Source organism: Xylona heveae (assembly GCF_001619985.1).
Source record: "Xylona heveae TC161 unplaced genomic scaffold L228scaffold_15, whole genome shotgun sequence".
NCBI lineage: Eukaryota > Fungi > Ascomycota > Xylonomycetes > Xylonales > Xylonaceae > Xylona > Xylona heveae.
The window spans coordinates 411,761-427,872 of record NW_017264207.1 but is presented as its reverse complement, the minus strand read 5'-3'; the positions used below and the strand labels follow the sequence as shown (position 1 = coordinate 427,872).

The 16,112-nt window shown below is 47.3% G+C and overlaps 8 protein-coding genes and 1 non-coding gene across 9 annotated transcripts; 5 read left to right on the top strand and 4 right to left on the bottom strand.

Moving 5' to 3' along the window:
• The first annotated feature begins 236 nt into the window (after window positions 1-236).
• Window positions 237-1,260, top strand: L228DRAFT_53300 (acyl-CoA N-acyltransferase). The gene has a single exon (XM_018336685.1). It carries the CDS (start codon window positions 620-622, stop codon window positions 1,193-1,195), a length of 576 nt encoding a protein of 191 aa, XP_018184622.1. The 5' UTR covers window positions 237-619; the 3' UTR covers window positions 1,196-1,260.
• Window positions 1,261-1,326: 66 nt separating this feature from the next.
• On the bottom strand, window positions 1,327-4,692 carry L228DRAFT_271688 (hypothetical protein; the record flags this gene model as incomplete). Its single annotated transcript, XM_018335560.1, has 1 exon — window positions 1,327-4,692. One exon carries the CDS (start codon window positions 4,690-4,692, stop codon window positions 1,327-1,329), a length of 3,366 nt encoding a protein of 1,121 aa, XP_018184621.1.
• A 302-nt stretch (window positions 4,693-4,994) lies between these two features.
• On the top strand, window positions 4,995-6,252 carry L228DRAFT_53304 (hypothetical protein). Its single transcript, XM_018336686.1, has 3 exons — window positions 4,995-5,588; window positions 5,659-6,164; window positions 6,223-6,252. Exons 1-2 carry the CDS (start codon window positions 5,296-5,298, stop codon window positions 6,107-6,109), a joined length of 744 nt encoding a protein of 247 aa, XP_018184620.1. The 5' UTR covers window positions 4,995-5,295; the 3' UTR covers window positions 6,110-6,164; window positions 6,223-6,252.
• L228DRAFT_53316 (hypothetical protein) lies at window positions 6,172-6,630 on the bottom strand. The gene has a single exon (XM_018336687.1). It carries the CDS (start codon window positions 6,574-6,576, stop codon window positions 6,235-6,237), a length of 342 nt encoding a protein of 113 aa, XP_018184619.1. The 5' UTR covers window positions 6,577-6,630; the 3' UTR covers window positions 6,172-6,234.
• Window positions 6,631-6,713: 83 nt separating this feature from the next.
• Window positions 6,714-6,794, top strand: L228DRAFT_t143. Its single transcript has one exon. It is a non-coding gene; the product is annotated as a tRNA-His (tRNA).
• Window positions 6,795-7,355: 561 nt separating this feature from the next.
• Window positions 7,356-9,229, top strand: L228DRAFT_234748 (putative HAD superfamily hydrolase). The gene is made up of 5 exons (XM_018330674.1): window positions 7,356-7,573; window positions 8,004-8,036; window positions 8,122-8,331; window positions 8,439-8,717; window positions 8,913-9,229. Exons 1-5 carry the CDS (start codon window positions 7,392-7,394, stop codon window positions 9,022-9,024), a joined length of 816 nt encoding a protein of 271 aa, XP_018184618.1. The 5' UTR covers window positions 7,356-7,391; the 3' UTR covers window positions 9,025-9,229.
• A 38-nt stretch (window positions 9,230-9,267) lies between these two features.
• Window positions 9,268-13,585, bottom strand: L228DRAFT_225243 (putative chromatin remodeling complex ATPase chain Iswi). Its single transcript, XM_018330374.1, has 7 exons — window positions 13,248-13,585; window positions 13,134-13,151; window positions 12,917-13,057; window positions 12,172-12,855; window positions 11,817-12,111; window positions 9,776-11,760; window positions 9,268-9,716 (listed from the first exon to the last, which is right to left on the bottom strand). The coding sequence occupies exons 1-7, from the start codon at window positions 13,371-13,373 to the stop codon at window positions 9,582-9,584; spliced, it is 3,384 nt and encodes a 1,127-aa protein (XP_018184617.1). The 5' UTR covers window positions 13,374-13,585; the 3' UTR covers window positions 9,268-9,581.
• A 304-nt stretch (window positions 13,586-13,889) lies between these two features.
• Window positions 13,890-15,425, top strand: L228DRAFT_251624 (hypothetical protein). Its single transcript, XM_018333599.1, has 2 exons — window positions 13,890-14,125; window positions 14,184-15,425. The coding sequence occupies exon 2, from the start codon at window positions 14,215-14,217 to the stop codon at window positions 15,049-15,051; it is 837 nt and encodes a 278-aa protein (XP_018184616.1). The 5' UTR covers window positions 13,890-14,125; window positions 14,184-14,214; the 3' UTR covers window positions 15,052-15,425.
• Window positions 15,386-16,057, bottom strand: L228DRAFT_251622 (hypothetical protein). The gene is made up of 2 exons (XM_018333598.1): window positions 15,860-16,057; window positions 15,386-15,797 (listed from the first exon to the last, which is right to left on the bottom strand). The coding sequence occupies exons 1-2, from the start codon at window positions 15,969-15,971 to the stop codon at window positions 15,616-15,618; spliced, it is 294 nt and encodes a 97-aa protein (XP_018184615.1). The 5' UTR covers window positions 15,972-16,057; the 3' UTR covers window positions 15,386-15,615.
• Window positions 16,058-16,112: the final 55 nt, after the last annotated feature.

Here is a 16,112-nt window from a genome sequence, read left to right as displayed (position 1 = left end):
CTGTCTCTTTCTGGGAAAGTCGGTGCTGAAATTACCTCAAAGAGATGGAGGTTCGATAGAAGTTTAAGGTTATCAGATCATCTCTGCCGCCTTTACTATGCGGTGTTCACGCTAGTGGTCCTGTTCTGTCCCAGTTCTTGCCGTATCTGTAGGTAAGATGATATTATACTATACACTATTTGTTCGGGCGTAATATTCGGTCGCCGACTTTCGTTATCTAAATATCTGAGTCATTTCCTGCTATCACCGACATGACATTACGGAGAAAGAATTTCTGGACTCCTCCTTTGGGGCTTAGACTCTGAGCTTTTTGGTCATGAGTCTCTTCTTCATGTTTTGTGAAGAAACTTTAAATTCTATTTATTATAACATACATCCCGCTTGAGAATCTCTTAGAAATACTAGTCTATTCCTTGTTCATGATACTTCGGGATAGCCCGCAAAAATATCATATAAGCCATGCAAAGCTCAATTGAAGCAAATCACACAGCACCCCAATGGGTCATCACGCCCAGGCTATGTCTACGACCTGTCAAGCTTTCCGATATAGAGGCCATCCATAATATATGCAAGCTGGAAGAAGTAGGAAGATGGACGTAAGATTCCCCATAGCCTTCTGATGGAGCATGAAATTAATTCTTCTTTCTGTTACAGAAAAATGGGCAGAGGACTGACCTTTGCGGAAACTGAGAATCTCGTTTCCTCTGGTCTTCTGGAAAACAATCCAATTGGTCAAGCAAGGAGTATCCATGTAGTGTTCTTGCGTCCCGAAGCCCTGAAAGGCGTCGATGAGCACCTGCAATCCATTCTCGAAACCGACATTGTAGCAACGTCGACATCGACTAAGTCACTGGTGCCTTCTTCTGATACAGTGATTGGAATTGTTGGAGCCTTCGAGCATGCAAAAGTCGCGTACAGATTTCACCCGGCGACTTGGGGCCGCGGATACGCTACAGAAGCCCTCAAAGGATTTTTGAACTGGTTTTTTGCCCGCCATACTGAGCTTCAAAGCGTGGTGGCCAAGGTTTTCGAACATAATATCGCGAGCGGCCGGGTTTTGGAGCGCTGCGGATTCAAGTACGAGGGCCAGGAGCAGTCTCAAAATCTTTGCAAAAGCGATCCACTCACTGTATTGTTATACAGAAAGTTCAGAGACCTAACCCCCGAGAAGCAAGAGAGTTCAACCTTGAACTAAAAGCATTGGTCGAGCCGTTTATTTGGAACTGCAAAAAGCATTATCCTTCAAGAGTATCGTTCAATGTCAAGGAATGCTCATTACACCCCTCTTAGCAAAACAGATATAGATGGACACAACGGTGACAATATCTAAACGCCAAAGTGTATATAGGCGGCCCAGACAAGAGGACTCAGTTTTGCGTTTCTCATACGCAGCACCGCAGAATTGAGAGAAGCAGCGGATTTGCTTACGTCAATTTCTCCGTTTGGGCCCTTCAGTCCATTATAAAAGTCAATTGCAACCTGAACGGATTCGATATCCATGATTTCCCACGAAGTAGCAATGGTGTTCGGAACGCCGGCCATTTGAAATGCACCTGACAGGTGCAGACCCTCGTCTCTCAATGCGGGATCCCTGTTGACCGCAGTTTCGCACGCGGATAGATATGCAAGTTGGCAGTTTGAGATGGTCATTCTCATAAGAGAATTTACATTCAGAGAGCAGCGACCCCAATCAGCAAGTAATATTCTGCTTTTGAGGGGATCTTGGTTGTTCACTTCGCCATGGCAAGCCAGATGAGCTATCGTACACTGTCTCAGCCCAAGGACAACGTCTCTCTTGGTGGGAAGCGGCTTGATGTATTTCCTGATTGAGAATTGGGCTCCCAGAATAGAAGCAACAGCATCCACTTCCTTTGGAGTGTTCGGCAAGGGTTTCCTCTCCATCGTTGTTTCCATTGCTGCTAGTAATACCGATCGATTGGCATTATTTTTCCTGCTCCTGGATACGAGATCTCGCATTCGAGTTTTCGCATAAGACAATGCTTTGAGCGTTGGGCTGTAAGAACAGATGGCTCGGTCGAGAAGAGTACATGGCTCTCCTATCTCTGCTGCCTTTTCGTGATCGCCCGCTGCGTGTAGTGGAAGGAGGTTGACGAAGCCGCTAGTGATCCACCAAAGCCGCGGTAGCTGCTCGTCCGGGGTTCGACGCCCATGGAAGCCCAGGCTTTCAAGAACGGGCAGAGCGGCAGAAATCCAGAGCCATCTCAATAAATCATGCATCATTCCAGAATCACTAGTTGAGAGAGCTTTCTGTATAGATTCAAAAGCTTTGTTGCACTGGTCGTCGCCGAATTTGGGCAGATTTAGAGTAAAAGATTTGGCGGAAGTTATGATCAACGCCACAGCTACAGCACCGGGAACAATAATAACAACTGGTCCGTCGACTGCGTGCGCATTGAGCTTTTCAACAGTCTTCGGCGGCAGTAAAAAGTCCTTGAATTCTTCCTGCGATCGAATTTTTATCATAATTTCGTCGTACTCAGTGGCGAGTTGGAATCGATCTAACTCGACATCATTGAAGATTCGATGGCGTTCTTCTTTGCGCAAGAGCTTGTTCCGAATTTCGACAAGTCGGTCCGCGAGATCTTGTTGCTTTTCACGAAGCTCATTAACTGGGCTTCTCCAGGAGAGCAATCTATCCCAGATAATACTTCTGCCTTTCTCAAAAATCTGTACTATTTGGAGAACGTCGCCTCCCGCGAGGACAGCTGCGAGCGCAGCAAGGTTGGGAAGTTTTGAATACTCTCGGATGACGCTCAGCTGATCTGAGCGGCTGTAGCCTTCTGAAGTATACCTAAGCATCAAATCCATTGCAGTTGCTATTGCCTCTGCGCAAGCCTTCGTGTCTGAATTCACTTGGCGCTCTAAATTACCGTTCTCCAAGGCAGCTTGTACCTTGACGCGCAGGTCATATCTTGAATTATTGAAGATTTTGTAGTTCACTTCGATAGCTTGTTCTCCATGACGCTTTTCGCCTGAAAGCTTATACTGCGCAGTATAAAGTCGAGCCTGTGTTGGCATGATGCCAGTAGCTTTTTCCTTCATCTTGTCCATGCTTTCCTCAATCAGTTTCACCTGGTCGGAGGCCGCTTCGTAGGCTTTCATATCGTGTAAGAGATCTCCCTTCATAATATATGCCTTTGCTAGATTGTGCCAGGCATCGATCTGAGTGTCGAACTCCGTCGTAGCAAATTCAACTGCTTTCTCATAGTTGTGGAGCGCGTTGTCGACGGCAGAAATGTTTCGCCCTGCTTTCTGTGCCTCCCAAATATAGTGTCCAATCTCAATGGCGAACCTGGCCCGGTCCCTGGGTGACGGGGGCATGGGCGCTCGCAGAGCTCGAACAAGCCATGCTGACGCCTCTTCGAGATCGGCTTTCCTTTGTGCTGGGCTTGCGTGGGTCGCCTCGTATCTCTTTCGAAGAACATCACATAATTCAGAAGCCCGCACTGCAAAGCTCGCATGATGTGGGTTGGTGATTGCAGCTGATAGGCGAAAGGCTGAAATGGATTCTTCAAGAAAAGCCGGGCTCCCAAACTTGTTATATCGATTCCGCTGTACCATCCCAAGTAAATACAATGCATATGTTTCAACACGTCGGCTTCGCCAGTCTGAAGAGCGCAGCTGTGTATTGTTGCAACCTTTTTTAATGCAAGCATACGCTTCAGAAAGGTTGTCACTATGGCCAAGCTTAAAATATCGGATCCTCATGACCTCCCCGATCGTCACAAACATGTCATTTATGGTAGGAACGTGGCCGTGCTTCATGAGAGCGCGAACAAGTTCAACACCAGATCGCAAGCCTTCTTCGAGATCCTTCTTGTCCTTCCAGTAGGAAAATTGGATCAAAAGTAATGATCCTCGAAAAGCATAACAAAGAGCAATATCCCGAGGAAGCTTGTCAGGGACCGCGATGACTGTCTCGAGCTCCGAGACAGCTTGGTCGAAATCAGGCTTTTGTTCGGATATGGTAAAACGTTTACACAAAGCTTGACTGAGATTCAAATGAAATCTCACGAGGTCATTCCTCTTTTTGCTTGAGAGGTTGGCCGAGGTGCGAAGTAGCTCAATAGCCAGATCCAGATCTTGAGTTGCGCCATCTAGCTCGGATCTTGACAGTAAAATCAACCCGCACGCTTCGAGTAGAAAAGGCAGGGCTGAATGGTCCGACGGAGCCTGAACAATGGCATTTTCCACTAGCTGCAACCCATCTTCCAGAAATCTTTTTGTACCTGTCATTTCATACCTATATCGACAAATCCATGCCAGGTTCGCAATGACCCTGAAATGGCTGCGCTTATGCCCCACTGCTTGTTTAAAATGTGTTTCGGCATCGTCTGCATCACGGCGTCTACCTGTTCGTAGTAACCGCTCGAGATATACATTACCAAGTTTAAAGTGCACAAATGCTGCAAGGGAATCGTTTTTGTTGGAGTTTGGAATAGGAATGCACGTGAGAGCAGACTTTAAGGCATCGATAGCTATGTTCGAGTCGCCAAAGTCATTGTCGGTGCCCGTCCGGTAGCGAAGGAAGACGGCTTGACCAAGGATCATCCGATCGACCAGCCTAAAGGCCGGAGGTGTCTCCAACCCTGCCAACAACCTCTGTGCTTCATCTTTCAAGATCTTGGCCAAAAATTTGATCCGGAGATCCAACCTCTCCCGATTCGACATGATACTCGTATTAAACGCGCCGGTTGGCGAGACTACTGCGGAGCCAATAGTAACCAATTGATACCTGTTGGCAGCTCGTTAGTTGCTCCCAGCTCCCATGGAACGATTGCATCACAGCGCAGTACTGTACCCGCTTTTTAGATCCCCTAGCAACCTTGAAACTGGGGGTTGACAACAGGGAAGAGTCGTGATCGACAATCCGAAAGAAGCGCAACTTCGTCAGTCAAATCGCACTGCACGAGCAGAACTGTGGTGAGATCTCTAGCATAAAGTTGTAAACCGGAATAATAATAGGCTATTGCGAAAGACAGAAAAAAAAAGGCTCTTTATTGTTATTTTTGCAAAGCGTTCAAGGTTTCTCTGAATTTTCAGCCGTTCCAGTAACTTATTATGGGTTGTCTTTCCGGTCGATCGATTGATTCCTGTGCGGGGACGGGGCGCTTGCAGCCTCAGCTGGACACTTGCCGGGGAGTTTGATTGGTCACTTGGCTATCACCGCTCCCAACTTCCAAGACAACTGTGAGGTTGCCTAGAGCTTACTCCGTATAATATTCAGGGACGCCTCACCACTTGCTCCCTGTCACTTAACCAGGATTGTCCAATATGGGGCCTCTTCATTTGACATACGCTGAGCGCATGAAAAATCACCCTTTTGGATTTGCATTGTACAAACCAACCTCAAATACGATCTTGAAACCTGGCTCCGTGGGGTATTTTGACGGTTCAGGATTCTGGAATCCAATCACCGACTTGACCAACAAGGATGCTCTAAAGCGTCGCAACCTCAAAGAGCCCGGTGAACTCTCCCGGGCACCACGAGAAGAGATCAAGGGATGGGGACCGAAGGTCTCCACAAAAGTAAATTCTTACACTGGTGATTTCTCCGGTGGCGTCGAGTAAGGCACCTTGAGTTCAAGCTGCAAATTTCAACGGCATCCAGAATGCTCACAACGGATGATACTGCAGTGGAGCTTTGACACTTTTGCCGGCCCAAGCAAGTGTACAGTTAAAGTATAAAATGACATCTGATTTCGGCGCAGTTCTGGTCACCGCAGCCCCGATAATTCACGAAGCATTTTACTATGAATCGCCTTTTCGCAATTGGGTTAAGGAAAATGGCCGGGCCCTGCTGCATGGTCCACTTGCAGAGGAAATCAAGTCACACGGCATATTTGTCGTCACGCAGACTTATGCCACGGCTAGATGTTCCCTGACCGCTTGGCAAAACCCGTCAAATGAAGTCTTTCTAGGTTTCGACATTGGTATGACGGGCATCGGCGAGCTGGGGCCACATGCAGGCTGGTATGAGGGAAGGAGCGATTCAGGATGGAACCATTTTGAAGGCAAGGTGAGTGACATAGGTTGGCCCAACTCAACGGGTTCATTGTTAACGTGTCCACTCATTCCAGGGGGATGAGTTAAAAGTTGTCTTTGCCTCTGGCTTATGGTTCAATAAGAGAATTGGCTCGAACGTGAGTTGCTCTATTTCACATTGCACTAGAAGAGCGTCAATACTTATGCAATCCGTAGTCCCGTCTAGATCTAGCGGTAAAGCCGCGAATAGGGAAGTCTATCCCATATTCTTTGCCGATACCGATATCTAGGGGAGCACAGGACGATATCACGGAGCCCCTTTTCTTCCCAGATGATGAAGCAGCCGGTGAGTGGGATGATGTTGAAGGCACCTTTTTCGACTGTGAGAGGTTTGGAGTCCCTCCGGAGGAAGCCCAAACCGACGACGACGATGAGGATTATGGTGACCAAGATGAGCAAGACGTTGAGGTCTATGTTGTTGAGACAGATGGCGAGGTCAAGTAAAGTATATTTACAATATGAAGCATATGCATGATAAAAAGATAAATACTTATTATAATCTCTACACATGAATGCGGTCTTTACCCTTCAGGGTTGACAATATGTGTAATGTTAGCTCCAGCGACGGTGAATAGTAAGGTTTGTTATTTGATTTCAATGGAATATATGAAGTTTTAAACGTCCTTCAAACAACCAATCATCCAATAGGTGTTGTGGTGTAATGGTAGCACGTAACGTTGTGGATTCACAGCGCCGTTCCAATCCCGGTTCGATTCCGGGCAACGCCAATTCTTTTTGCTTCTTTTTTGCGTTTGAACTTTTACAGCGCGTTACCTTTACAAGTTTCTGTTCCATTTTTATTTTTTATAACGCTCTTGTTATGGAATTTTTGGTTCATAATCCTCGGTGGAGATTTCTATGTGACTTGAGGCATAAACATGGGTATTTTATTTATACTCTGTTTGTTTTTTATTTTATCTTTTTTTTTTCGTATGATGGTCTTTATTTGAGCTCGTCCACAAAATACTCGATACACCGGAAAAGTAAGGATTCACATAATAACTATAATTCCCACCAAGAATTGCCACTTGATTATCACCCAAGCACCTGCATGTTGAAGCCTAAAGGATCCATCAGTAGGCAGTGGTGGTAAGCAGCCCTGTCCATACCTACCACGTGGTTCGCCATGCAAGGATAACCCTTATGGCTCTCGATGCACGCTACGGGCAGCAGAAAGTCTAATCGTGAAGATATACTGATAAATACGGCTGCGCATAGAAGCCGCTACCGTACTCCGCATCTATCATAACATGACAACTGCCCCACTATGATAGAAATAAACCTCATATAGAACTCGAAAGACATGAGCCAGCTGAAGGCTTTCCATGACGTCTAGACTGTTATCATTACAAGTACCTATTTTCAAATATTTCCGCGTATATCCCTCTATGCCATTCGAAAAGCCCGGGCGACCTCGGCGGTTTGCTCCCCTGCAACCCGAGAAGGGGAGAGCATCGGACGCTCCGAAGCTCCAGGGGATTGTATTTGATGTTGATGGTACATTATGGTGAGTTTTGCTTGTTATCTTGTCAATTTCTTTTTATTGGGAAATTCAAGTTCGAGTTATGTTGAAGATGTCGTATTTGTACATTTCGTCTATCGTCTCATGTTACACAGCATTGATTGGTATTCATGGACCCGCTCGCCTCTCTATATTTTCGTTTTCGAAACTCTTTAATTCGAACCTCTAAAATTTGGAATGCTTTCATTTGTTAGCGAGTTATATGGAATGTTCCAAGGAAGCAAAAAGGAAAGGAAAAAGGAAAGGAAAAAGGGGTAGAAAAAAATGCTCCAGGTCATACTTCATGCTTCAAGATACAACCCGCCATTACGGAGGTCTATTTATGCACATCTTTGATCTCTCATGCTTTTACTGTGCTACGAGATATACCCTTTTTTCTTCCTGCGCTCCAGCTAAGTTCTCTCGTTTTGTATAGTGAACCACAGACATACATGTTCAAAGAAATGAGGTATGCAAAAGTTTACCAACATCACCTCCTCAGAGCTCCTACCCAGAAAGCAAAAAGAACTTACAATTGAGACCTCACAAAACAGAGGAGCACTCGGCATTCCCAAGAGCGTCGACATTCTCGAACACATATACTCTCTCCCCACGCTGGAGCAGCAAAACAACGCCATGAAAGCAATCCAGGAGATTGAAGGACGAGCAATGCTCGCGCAGAAGCCGCAGGCCGGACTCGTTGAATTAATGCAGTACCTTGACTCACGCGGAGTGCAAAAGGGGATCTGCACGCGGAATTTTGAGTATGCCTCTTCTTTTTCATTTCATTTCATCTACATCTCCTTCTCTGTATTAATTCCTTACCCCATATATCTTGCCCCACTAAACATTCTCATCAAACGCAACATAGTAAACCCGTGAGCCACCTCATCACCAAATTTCTTAATGGGCACGTCTTCCATCCCATTATCACTCGCGAATTTCGTCCCCCGAAGCCCGACCCTGCTGGTATCTTGCACATTGCGCAGAGCTGGGCATTATCCGACGGCGGCACCGGCCTGATCATGGTAGGCGACAGCATGGACGACATGACGGCGGGATACCGCGCAGGGGCTGCCACTGTGTTGCTGGTCAACGAAGTCAATGCGCATTTGGCAAAACATGAGCATACAGATTTATGTATTACCAGGTGCGACTTATTTATGTTTTTCCATCCCCCATAACTCTTTACTCCTTCTTCCCACCTCCCCCCCCCCCCCCCCCCCCCCCCCTTCCTTCCCCACACAGTCCTCGGTCTTAGTTCTCTATACCCTGCAGTCATGTATTCACTTATGTAAATGTTGTGTTGGCGGTCCAACTGACAAATCGCATGACGGCGTAACAGACTAGACGAACTGATTCCGATTCTGGAAGATGGATTTGTAGGAGAGATTGATCAGGGCGAAGAGAATCCTGATACGCGCTCGCAGGCGGAAAGTGCATTGGAGCGAAAATAAAATGAAGAGTCTACAGGAGAGATATAGATGACTTTAGTTTTGCCTATTTGACACTTAAGTATGAAAAGAGAGGGCGGAGAAAGGCGGCTGCCCAAGATGTTGAAGTGATATAGTGGTGTACAGGATAGAAAGTGAACGCAGCTGTTTATATGTTATGATCTGCCACTGGACCAGTACAGAGCTAAATGATCACGTTATGAGGAACTCAATCTCGACACGTGTATTTCTTGACATGTATTGCTTCGCCTTCTAGAAAGCATATAGACGTAATGGTATATGTCGTATTTTAGTTTTAAAAGCTCGTATTTAGCTAACGCCCGCGCGCAATACCAATTTAGCGGTATTTAAGCTCGACCTGTTCCACTACCTGCATGTAAAAAGAGAAAGATTAAGGAAATTCAAAACGCTCCCAAAAAACTTTACCGAAAAGCTCCCTATCGAAACGCTCAACTCAAACATGATATTAATGACATAATGATGCGCAATGACTAATTCAAGTTTCACTGTGAGAACGAAGTTGGCTCGAGGCAGCCATGCTCATAGGTTGAAGGCTGAACTTATTTCTTCTTACCCTTGGACTTGCCCTTTGCAGGGGTGCTGGAAGCAGTGGAGGTAACGCTTCCCGCACGAGAGTTGGAAGCTGAAGTGGCCTTACTTGGGGTGTTTGATTTGACATTGTCAAGCTGCTTGTTCTGTATTTGCCACCATTTGTAAACATGTATCCTCATTATTGAGAAGTCAAATGCCTTACCTTGACGCCGTTCTTGGCCCTCTTCTTTGGTGGAGCGGCTTCTTCTTCTTCAACCTCATCTTCTTCCTCTCGGTCGCGGCCTCGTCCCTTGGTCGTGCCGTTTACCTTGGAGTCACCAGCCTCGAATTCCCGGGCAATGGTGGTCAAGAGAGTGGTACACCGTCTACTGATCTCGACAGGCGTCCTGCTCAAAAAGAACCAATCGAAGCGGAACATGGGCGAGTCGCGAATCTCGTCGCGGATCTTGTCATAGATACCTTCGCCATCGACGCCATACTTGTCCAACATGACAAGGAGGAAACGATCTTCCTCTTCAGTATAGACCTTCTTGTTGGTAGTTGAAACCGAATAGTTGATCTTCAGTTGGTGAAGAGGGACCCGGTACATCTCCATCTTCCTCCGGAGCATCTTCCTTTGGTGATTCATCTTCCGGGCCTTTTCCTCGCCTGTTTCGATCGTGGCAAGGTACTTGGGATAGTCCTGAATCTCCGTGTATCGCTCCCAAAAGACCTGTGCGTAGTCTCTCACTTCTTCTTCAGTTTTGCCGCCCATTTCATCGGCAATATCACCGTAGAACTTCCGGCCATGCTTGGCTGACGCGTTGATGAACTGCTGGAAGTCTCTTCGGGACCAGTGTGCGAAACCCTCTTCGGCCAAGGATGCCTTCAACTCCTGCTCTTTCTCCGTGAGTGGAACAGCCTCGTCAATCTCCTTTTGCTCCAAATCGCGTTCTGCCTCACGTTCCTCCAGTTCAACTTCTTCATCATCATTCAGTGGCACCTTGTATCCAATCTCTTTGCGGAAGTAGGCAGTCTCGCGCTCCTGTAGCTCTACGAGCTGGGCAGGGAAGAACTGATAGTCGTGAATAGCAATTTGCTTTGGCGCCCTCGGAGCCTTGGGTTTCGTATCGGCAGTGCGGCCTCCGGTCGAAAGCGCTTGACGGTAATATTGATCCATCGAATAAGACTGTTCCTTGCGTTCACGCTTGGCAGGATTGATCCAGTTGATACCGATCTCCTTTCTTCGGTTAGTGAAGTTTTCACCATTCCATTCGTACGCGGAATCTGAAGTAAATTTCTGAAGGTCATCAATGCCAAGCTTTTCATATCGAGCGTTGAGTTCGGCAGTTCTTTGCTCTCCGCGCTGCATAACTGTATCGAAATCTTCATCGGTAATCTCATTATTTTCTCCACTGGCGCCGGTTCCACTCTTTGATTGGAAGACCTTCTCAGCACCGTGTTGGATCATACCAAGCAATTCATCCTTGGATGCAGCAGCCTTGGCCTGCTGTTGGGCGCGACCTTGCTGGATAACAAGCTGGTCCAAGCGGAGCTTCTGAGCAGCCCGTTCCAAGACCTTTTCTTCAATGGCGTTTTCGGTAACAAATCGGTAAACCACCACCTGCTTGGTTTGACCAATACGGTGAGCTCTGTCCATCGCTTGTAGATCGGCCTGAGGATTCCAGTCACTGTCGAAGAGAACAACGATGTCGGCACTCGTCAAATTGATACCAAGGCCTCCAGCGCGCGTTGTGAGCAGGAAGACGAACTTTTCAGAATCGGGCTTGTTGTACTCATCAATGGCCATGATTCGATCTTCATGAGCGGTAGACCCATCAATACGGCAATAGTTGAACGACCTGAAGACGCAATAATCCTCAAGAATATCAAGCAGTCGACTCATTTGCGAGAAAATCAGGACTCGGCTGCCTTGCTTCTTCATACGTATAAGTAGCTTGTCCAACATGACCATTTTCGCAGCATTGAAGACCAAGTGCTCATCCGTCGTATAAGGTGGTCCTGGTTCCGCTCCTTCAAATAGGTAGGGGTGGTTGCAACATTTGCGGAGCTGCATGACGATGTTGAGAAGTCGCGTCTTCGATTCCCGTTTACCAGCAGCACCGTTAACAGCATCAATGTCCTTTTCGAGGATCTTCTGATACCATCTGACTTGCATCTCCGACATTCCAATATACAGGTTGATCTCTGTGCGCAAACATTAGAGCTAGGGAAGGGTACATGCAGGATAAGAAATGGCTTACCTTTCTTTGGTAGTAAACTCTTCTCGACGTCACTCTTAACTCGTCTGAGAAGGAAGGGCCTAAGAACCCGATGAAGTTGCTGTACGACGGTATCCTGATCAGAATCCTGGCCAGAGAACCACTGATCAAACGCCTCAGAATCTCCAAAGACATCGGGAAGTAAGAAATTGAGCAGCGCCCAGAGTTCGTGCAAGTTGTTCTGAAGAGGGGTTCCGGTAATCAGGAGACGATTTCGGGAATGGAAGACTCGGATGATCTGCGCGAGCGACGATTCTTCGTTCTTGATGCGGTGCGCCTATTGAAAGGATTAGAACTCGGTTTGCGGCCAAGGCGGAGAGGAACATGGAGTACTCACCTCGTCAATAATGATGTATTCCCATGCAAACTTCTTAAGATGCGACTTTTCTCGAAGAATCATCTCATAACTCGTTATACAAACGTCGAACTTTTCGTCAATCAGCCGTTCGTTAATGAGTTGATGTCTTTCCTCCTTTGCGCCTTGCAAAACCAAGACGTTGACCTCTGGGGTCCACCTGGCAAACTCCCTGTTCCAGTTATCCAGCGTTGACTTGGGAACGGCAATCAGGTGGGGTCCGGTTATGCCGCAGATATGTCGCAGGTAACCCAGGAAGGAGATGGTCTGTAAAGTCTTTCCCAAACCCATTTCGTCCGCAAGGATTCCAGAGATGCCATTTTCGTGGAGAGAGATAAGCCAATTCAGGCCAGCTATTTGGTAGTCTCGCATTTCACCTTTGACAAAACCAGGCGAATCTCGGAAGACCGTCTCTGCCGAACCTCCCTGTCGCTCATCCTTAAGAAGCTCCGCATCTTCTTCCTGTTCCGTTCTCCGTCGTCTTTCTCCGCCCGCTCCACCGCTCCGAGCATGGCCTCGCTTATCCCTTTTGTGTGCTTCCTCGGCCGTACGATCAATCTGGGCCATTATTTCCTTTACACGTGGGTTCGGATTGGTTTCTATGAAGTGGCGGAAAAGATCGGTAAGGCCAAGCAGATATCGAAATCGACGAACCGAGTCATCCTCCTACGGTTTCGTGTTAGATATTGGAGCTCCGAACAATCAACGCAGAGAATTTGAGTCTTACCTTGTTTTCGTCTAGGCGGTTATGTTTCTTGCCAAACACACTCTTTCTCAGCTCCGTCGCTTCAGAACGACGTCTGCGTCCATCTTCAGGAATGTCCCCGGCAACACTGCTCGCTGTGGTATTGGGATTGGTATCGGAGTCCTGATAAGTCTGATATCAGTATGCCCTCGTGGGAAGTTGCGCGACCTATCGCCTTTCTTCTAGCCTGACGACTTACAGTATAGTCCGGAGTATCCTAATTGATGAGTTAGCGCTCATAAAACTTCCCGTTACATAACCCAAGTCGATTGTCCGCTACGCATTTTCAGGGAGAAGTGGATGAAGTTCTTACAATCATGCTACCGTCTCTGCCTTGAATATGAGAATCATCTATCGCAACGTCTTGCGCATCCGCCATTTGGGTATCCACGTCAGAGACATCCTGTGACTCTGTCCGTTCATCCAAAGAAGGCGCCATTATGCGTTGACCTCAACAAGGGTCACAGTCGCGCGTTTGAAATTAGACCGCCTTGGCTAGAAGCTGCTGCCCATAGAACTCCTCAACTTCGAAAGAGCTAAGACTCAAATTCACAGATCCTGAGTTCTTTCCGTTCGGGCAACTATGAAATCTCCTGCAAGTGCGTGCGACGGGCGAAGGCTTAAATCTGTGGTAAATCGTCGGGGGTTGTATGAAAGAGCAGAGGCGTTCAAGTAGACAAGTCGCGTATTGAACTTACAGTTTGCGAGTAACCAGGGAACGCTAAGATAGAGAGTCAATCCACGCGCGCTTATTTGTGCAACAAGCGAAAGGGTAGTCGATTGTGCCTGAAGCGAAGAGAGCGCTTCTGATGGGGTTTAGCGCGCTTTCTGTCACTGCAGGACGTGAAGGCGCAGCGTGACGGGTCTATCTAACACCCCGTAGCATTCTAGTATTGCCGTAGTCACTAAACTCCGTACAGTCACCTACTGGGATTCAAGTACAGTGCAGTATGGGGCCAAAGCGAACTTCGAACGTTCTACGCCACTAAAGCGAACCGTTGATGGTGGGGATCCACTTTGATGACTTCTGCCACTTCAACTGACTTTTGGTTGCACTTGACGATAGCTTTTCCATCTAGCGGATCTTGCTGCCAGCCATTTTCTCTACCTACTTGGGATACACGCTTCCTCGAGATCAGGGCAAGAAGATACCTATTAAATCGTATCAAAGGGTTACAAAAGCGCCTTTAGGTAAGCTTTTCCCTCGATACCTACTCTTTGTCTGCTTTGCTAATCTTTTCTCATAAAGCTACGGTCAATTCAGCAGCAAAATCTCCATCATGGATTCCATGAGGAGCCTAAACACATCCCTCCCTCAGCCTTCGTCACCTCGTCCACAGGCTCTACACCCGACCGAGGATCTACTGCAAGCTTTTAAATCGGCTGCCCTTTCGGTCACCAATCTCTACAAAACCGCTGCCGGAGACCAAGCCCATGCTCGTCAAGAAGGTTATCAAGATGCACTAGATGATCTATTGTCATTTCTGGATAAGGAGAATCTGGGACTCGGTGATGGTGAAGGTTGGAGAGTTCGACAGTGGGCCACTGAACGGCTGGATGGCAGTCGGCCGCAAGCCGGGGTGGACAGTGATGACGAGCGAGAGACCGACAAGCCAGTGAGGACATCCTCTCCGGCAGTACAACGCATGTCGGGTCGGAATGTTTCGAACCAAGAACAGACGACTTCAGAACCTCCGCTGCGGACGGAGTCAGCACCGCCATCTACTACCAATGCAACCCATGAAACTCAGTCCGAAGCGCAAAGAAACTTCGAAATGTTTACATTTCGATCGGGTCATCCTTACCCCGAAGAGATCATTATGGATGGCTCGCAGGACTCTACTGAGACTTCTGAGGACAAAACCGATGAGGCTACTGCTCAGCAGACCTCGGCACCTTCATTTACGCTCGAAGTCCTTCCACGCCACAATCGGCCGGTGACGAGATTTGGGGCACATGGTTCCCGCAGCGCAACGAGGCCCCCGGGTTCATCGACCGGTCTAGGAAGCGGTGCCGGCTCCAAACGGAGACTTCCCTTCGGTGAATTCTTCGACATTAGCAGCGTCACAAGCGGAAAGGAGGGAATCGGGAGCAGTAAGAGAGGTCGATTCATATAATACGGCATCATTGCATTTCTTTGTACATTTCTTTTTCGGATTGTTTAGATGCTCGACGAGGGCCACTGAGCATTTACGGAGTCTTTCAGCATTTCAGGGTCTGGTATAGCTGCTTTTCTTTTCCTATATCATCTGTTCTCATTGCATTATGGATCATATCATAACCCACCATATTAGAGGAGGCGGACAGCTTTATAACGATGAGAGGGTCTAGTCTTCGCTGACTGTATCTTTATGGGAATCGTCTGAAGCATTTCCTTTTCCTTCCGAGATCCGTATATTTAGTCATCTGCTCTACTTTTTGGAGAGCGGCACATTTCGCTTCTACCAACACCTTAACATTAGATATAGCTTGATACCTTTCGTATGCCGAAATGAAATTTTGACTATTGGAGATAATCGACTAATTGCGATATAAGATGAGTGAAGTGGGAGCCTTTCTGAATTTCCAATCTCTTGAACTCCGTGACGCCCCAGATGTTTATTAGATATACTGTACATGGCGGTTCAAAACGATCCTCCCTCTAATGTATATGCTTTTGCGCGGCTATATGCCCAGAAATTTTAGTGAGTCAGCCGCCAAACTCCCATGCCTACTAGGACGGTGGCTATTGTAGTGATGCCCGCTTGGCGGGAGCGCATGCCAAACATTGATCCACTCTTTACTATCGCTGCCTGCTGTTTGCGCAGTTGACTTTGACCCGAAAAGTAACTGTAGGCTCCAAGACCGATAAATGCACCGGAACCTGAAAAAATAATGAGTGAGCAATGAGTTGATAATTTTAAACAAACAAGAGAGTGTAGATACCTATAACTTTGCAGGGAAGACAGTCTTCTGGCTTGTCTTGCTCAAGCACTTTTTCCAGTTTCTCTGGCTGCTCCAGTTGGTACAGCGTGGGGATGGAAGGGTCACGGCCCATTTCGCACAAGTGTCGGAAGGACTAGAATATTCGAATCAAAGGAGATGTGAATCAGCGGAGTACACCCTAAATGGTGAAGGATGACGGTATTGTTCGTAGGTGGAGCTGTTGATGTTTAGGACCCCGACAAAAGTCGGAGCA

Excerpts from the sequence above, each read along its gene's own strand:
- L228DRAFT_234748 (XM_018330674.1), top strand. The coding sequence starts at position 7,392 with ATGACGTCTAGACTGTTATCATTACAAGTACCTATTTTCAAATATTTC. Across the intron at positions 8,037-8,121 it reads TACATGTTCAAAGAAATGAG|AGGAGCACTCGGCATTCCCA; the intron begins GTATGCAAAAGT and ends CTCACAAAACAG. Across the intron at positions 8,332-8,438 it reads ATCTGCACGCGGAATTTTGA|TAAACCCGTGAGCCACCTCA; the intron begins GTATGCCTCTTC and ends AACGCAACATAG.
- L228DRAFT_251624 (XM_018333599.1), top strand. The coding sequence starts at position 14,215 with ATGGATTCCATGAGGAGCCTAAACACATCCCTCCCTCAGCCTTCGTCA.
- L228DRAFT_53300 (XM_018336685.1), top strand. The coding sequence starts at position 620 with ATGGAGCATGAAATTAATTCTTCTTTCTGTTACAGAAAAATGGGCAGA.
- L228DRAFT_251622 (XM_018333598.1), bottom strand. The coding sequence starts at position 15,971 with ATGGGCCGTGACCCTTCCATCCCCACGCTGTACCAACTGGAGCAGCCA. Across the intron at positions 15,798-15,859 it reads TCTTCCCTGCAAAGTTATAG|GTTCCGGTGCATTTATCGGT; the intron begins GTATCTACACTC and ends TTATTTTTTCAG.
- L228DRAFT_225243 (XM_018330374.1), bottom strand. The coding sequence starts at position 13,373 with ATGGCGCCTTCTTTGGATGAACGGACAGAGTCACAGGATGTCTCTGAC. Across the intron at positions 12,856-12,916 it reads ACCGCCTAGACGAAAACAAG|GAGGATGACTCGGTTCGTCG; the intron begins GTAAGACTCAAA and ends ACGAAACCGTAG. Across the intron at positions 11,761-11,816 it reads GAGTTTACTACCAAAGAAAG|AGATCAACCTGTATATTGGA; the intron begins GTAAGCCATTTC and ends GTTTGCGCACAG.
- L228DRAFT_53304 (XM_018336686.1), top strand. The coding sequence starts at position 5,296 with ATGGGGCCTCTTCATTTGACATACGCTGAGCGCATGAAAAATCACCCT. Across the intron at positions 5,589-5,658 it reads GATTTCTCCGGTGGCGTCGA|TGGAGCTTTGACACTTTTGC; the intron begins GTAAGGCACCTT and ends ATGATACTGCAG.
- L228DRAFT_53316 (XM_018336687.1), bottom strand. The coding sequence starts at position 6,576 with ATGTGTAGAGATTATAATAAGTATTTATCTTTTTATCATGCATATGCT.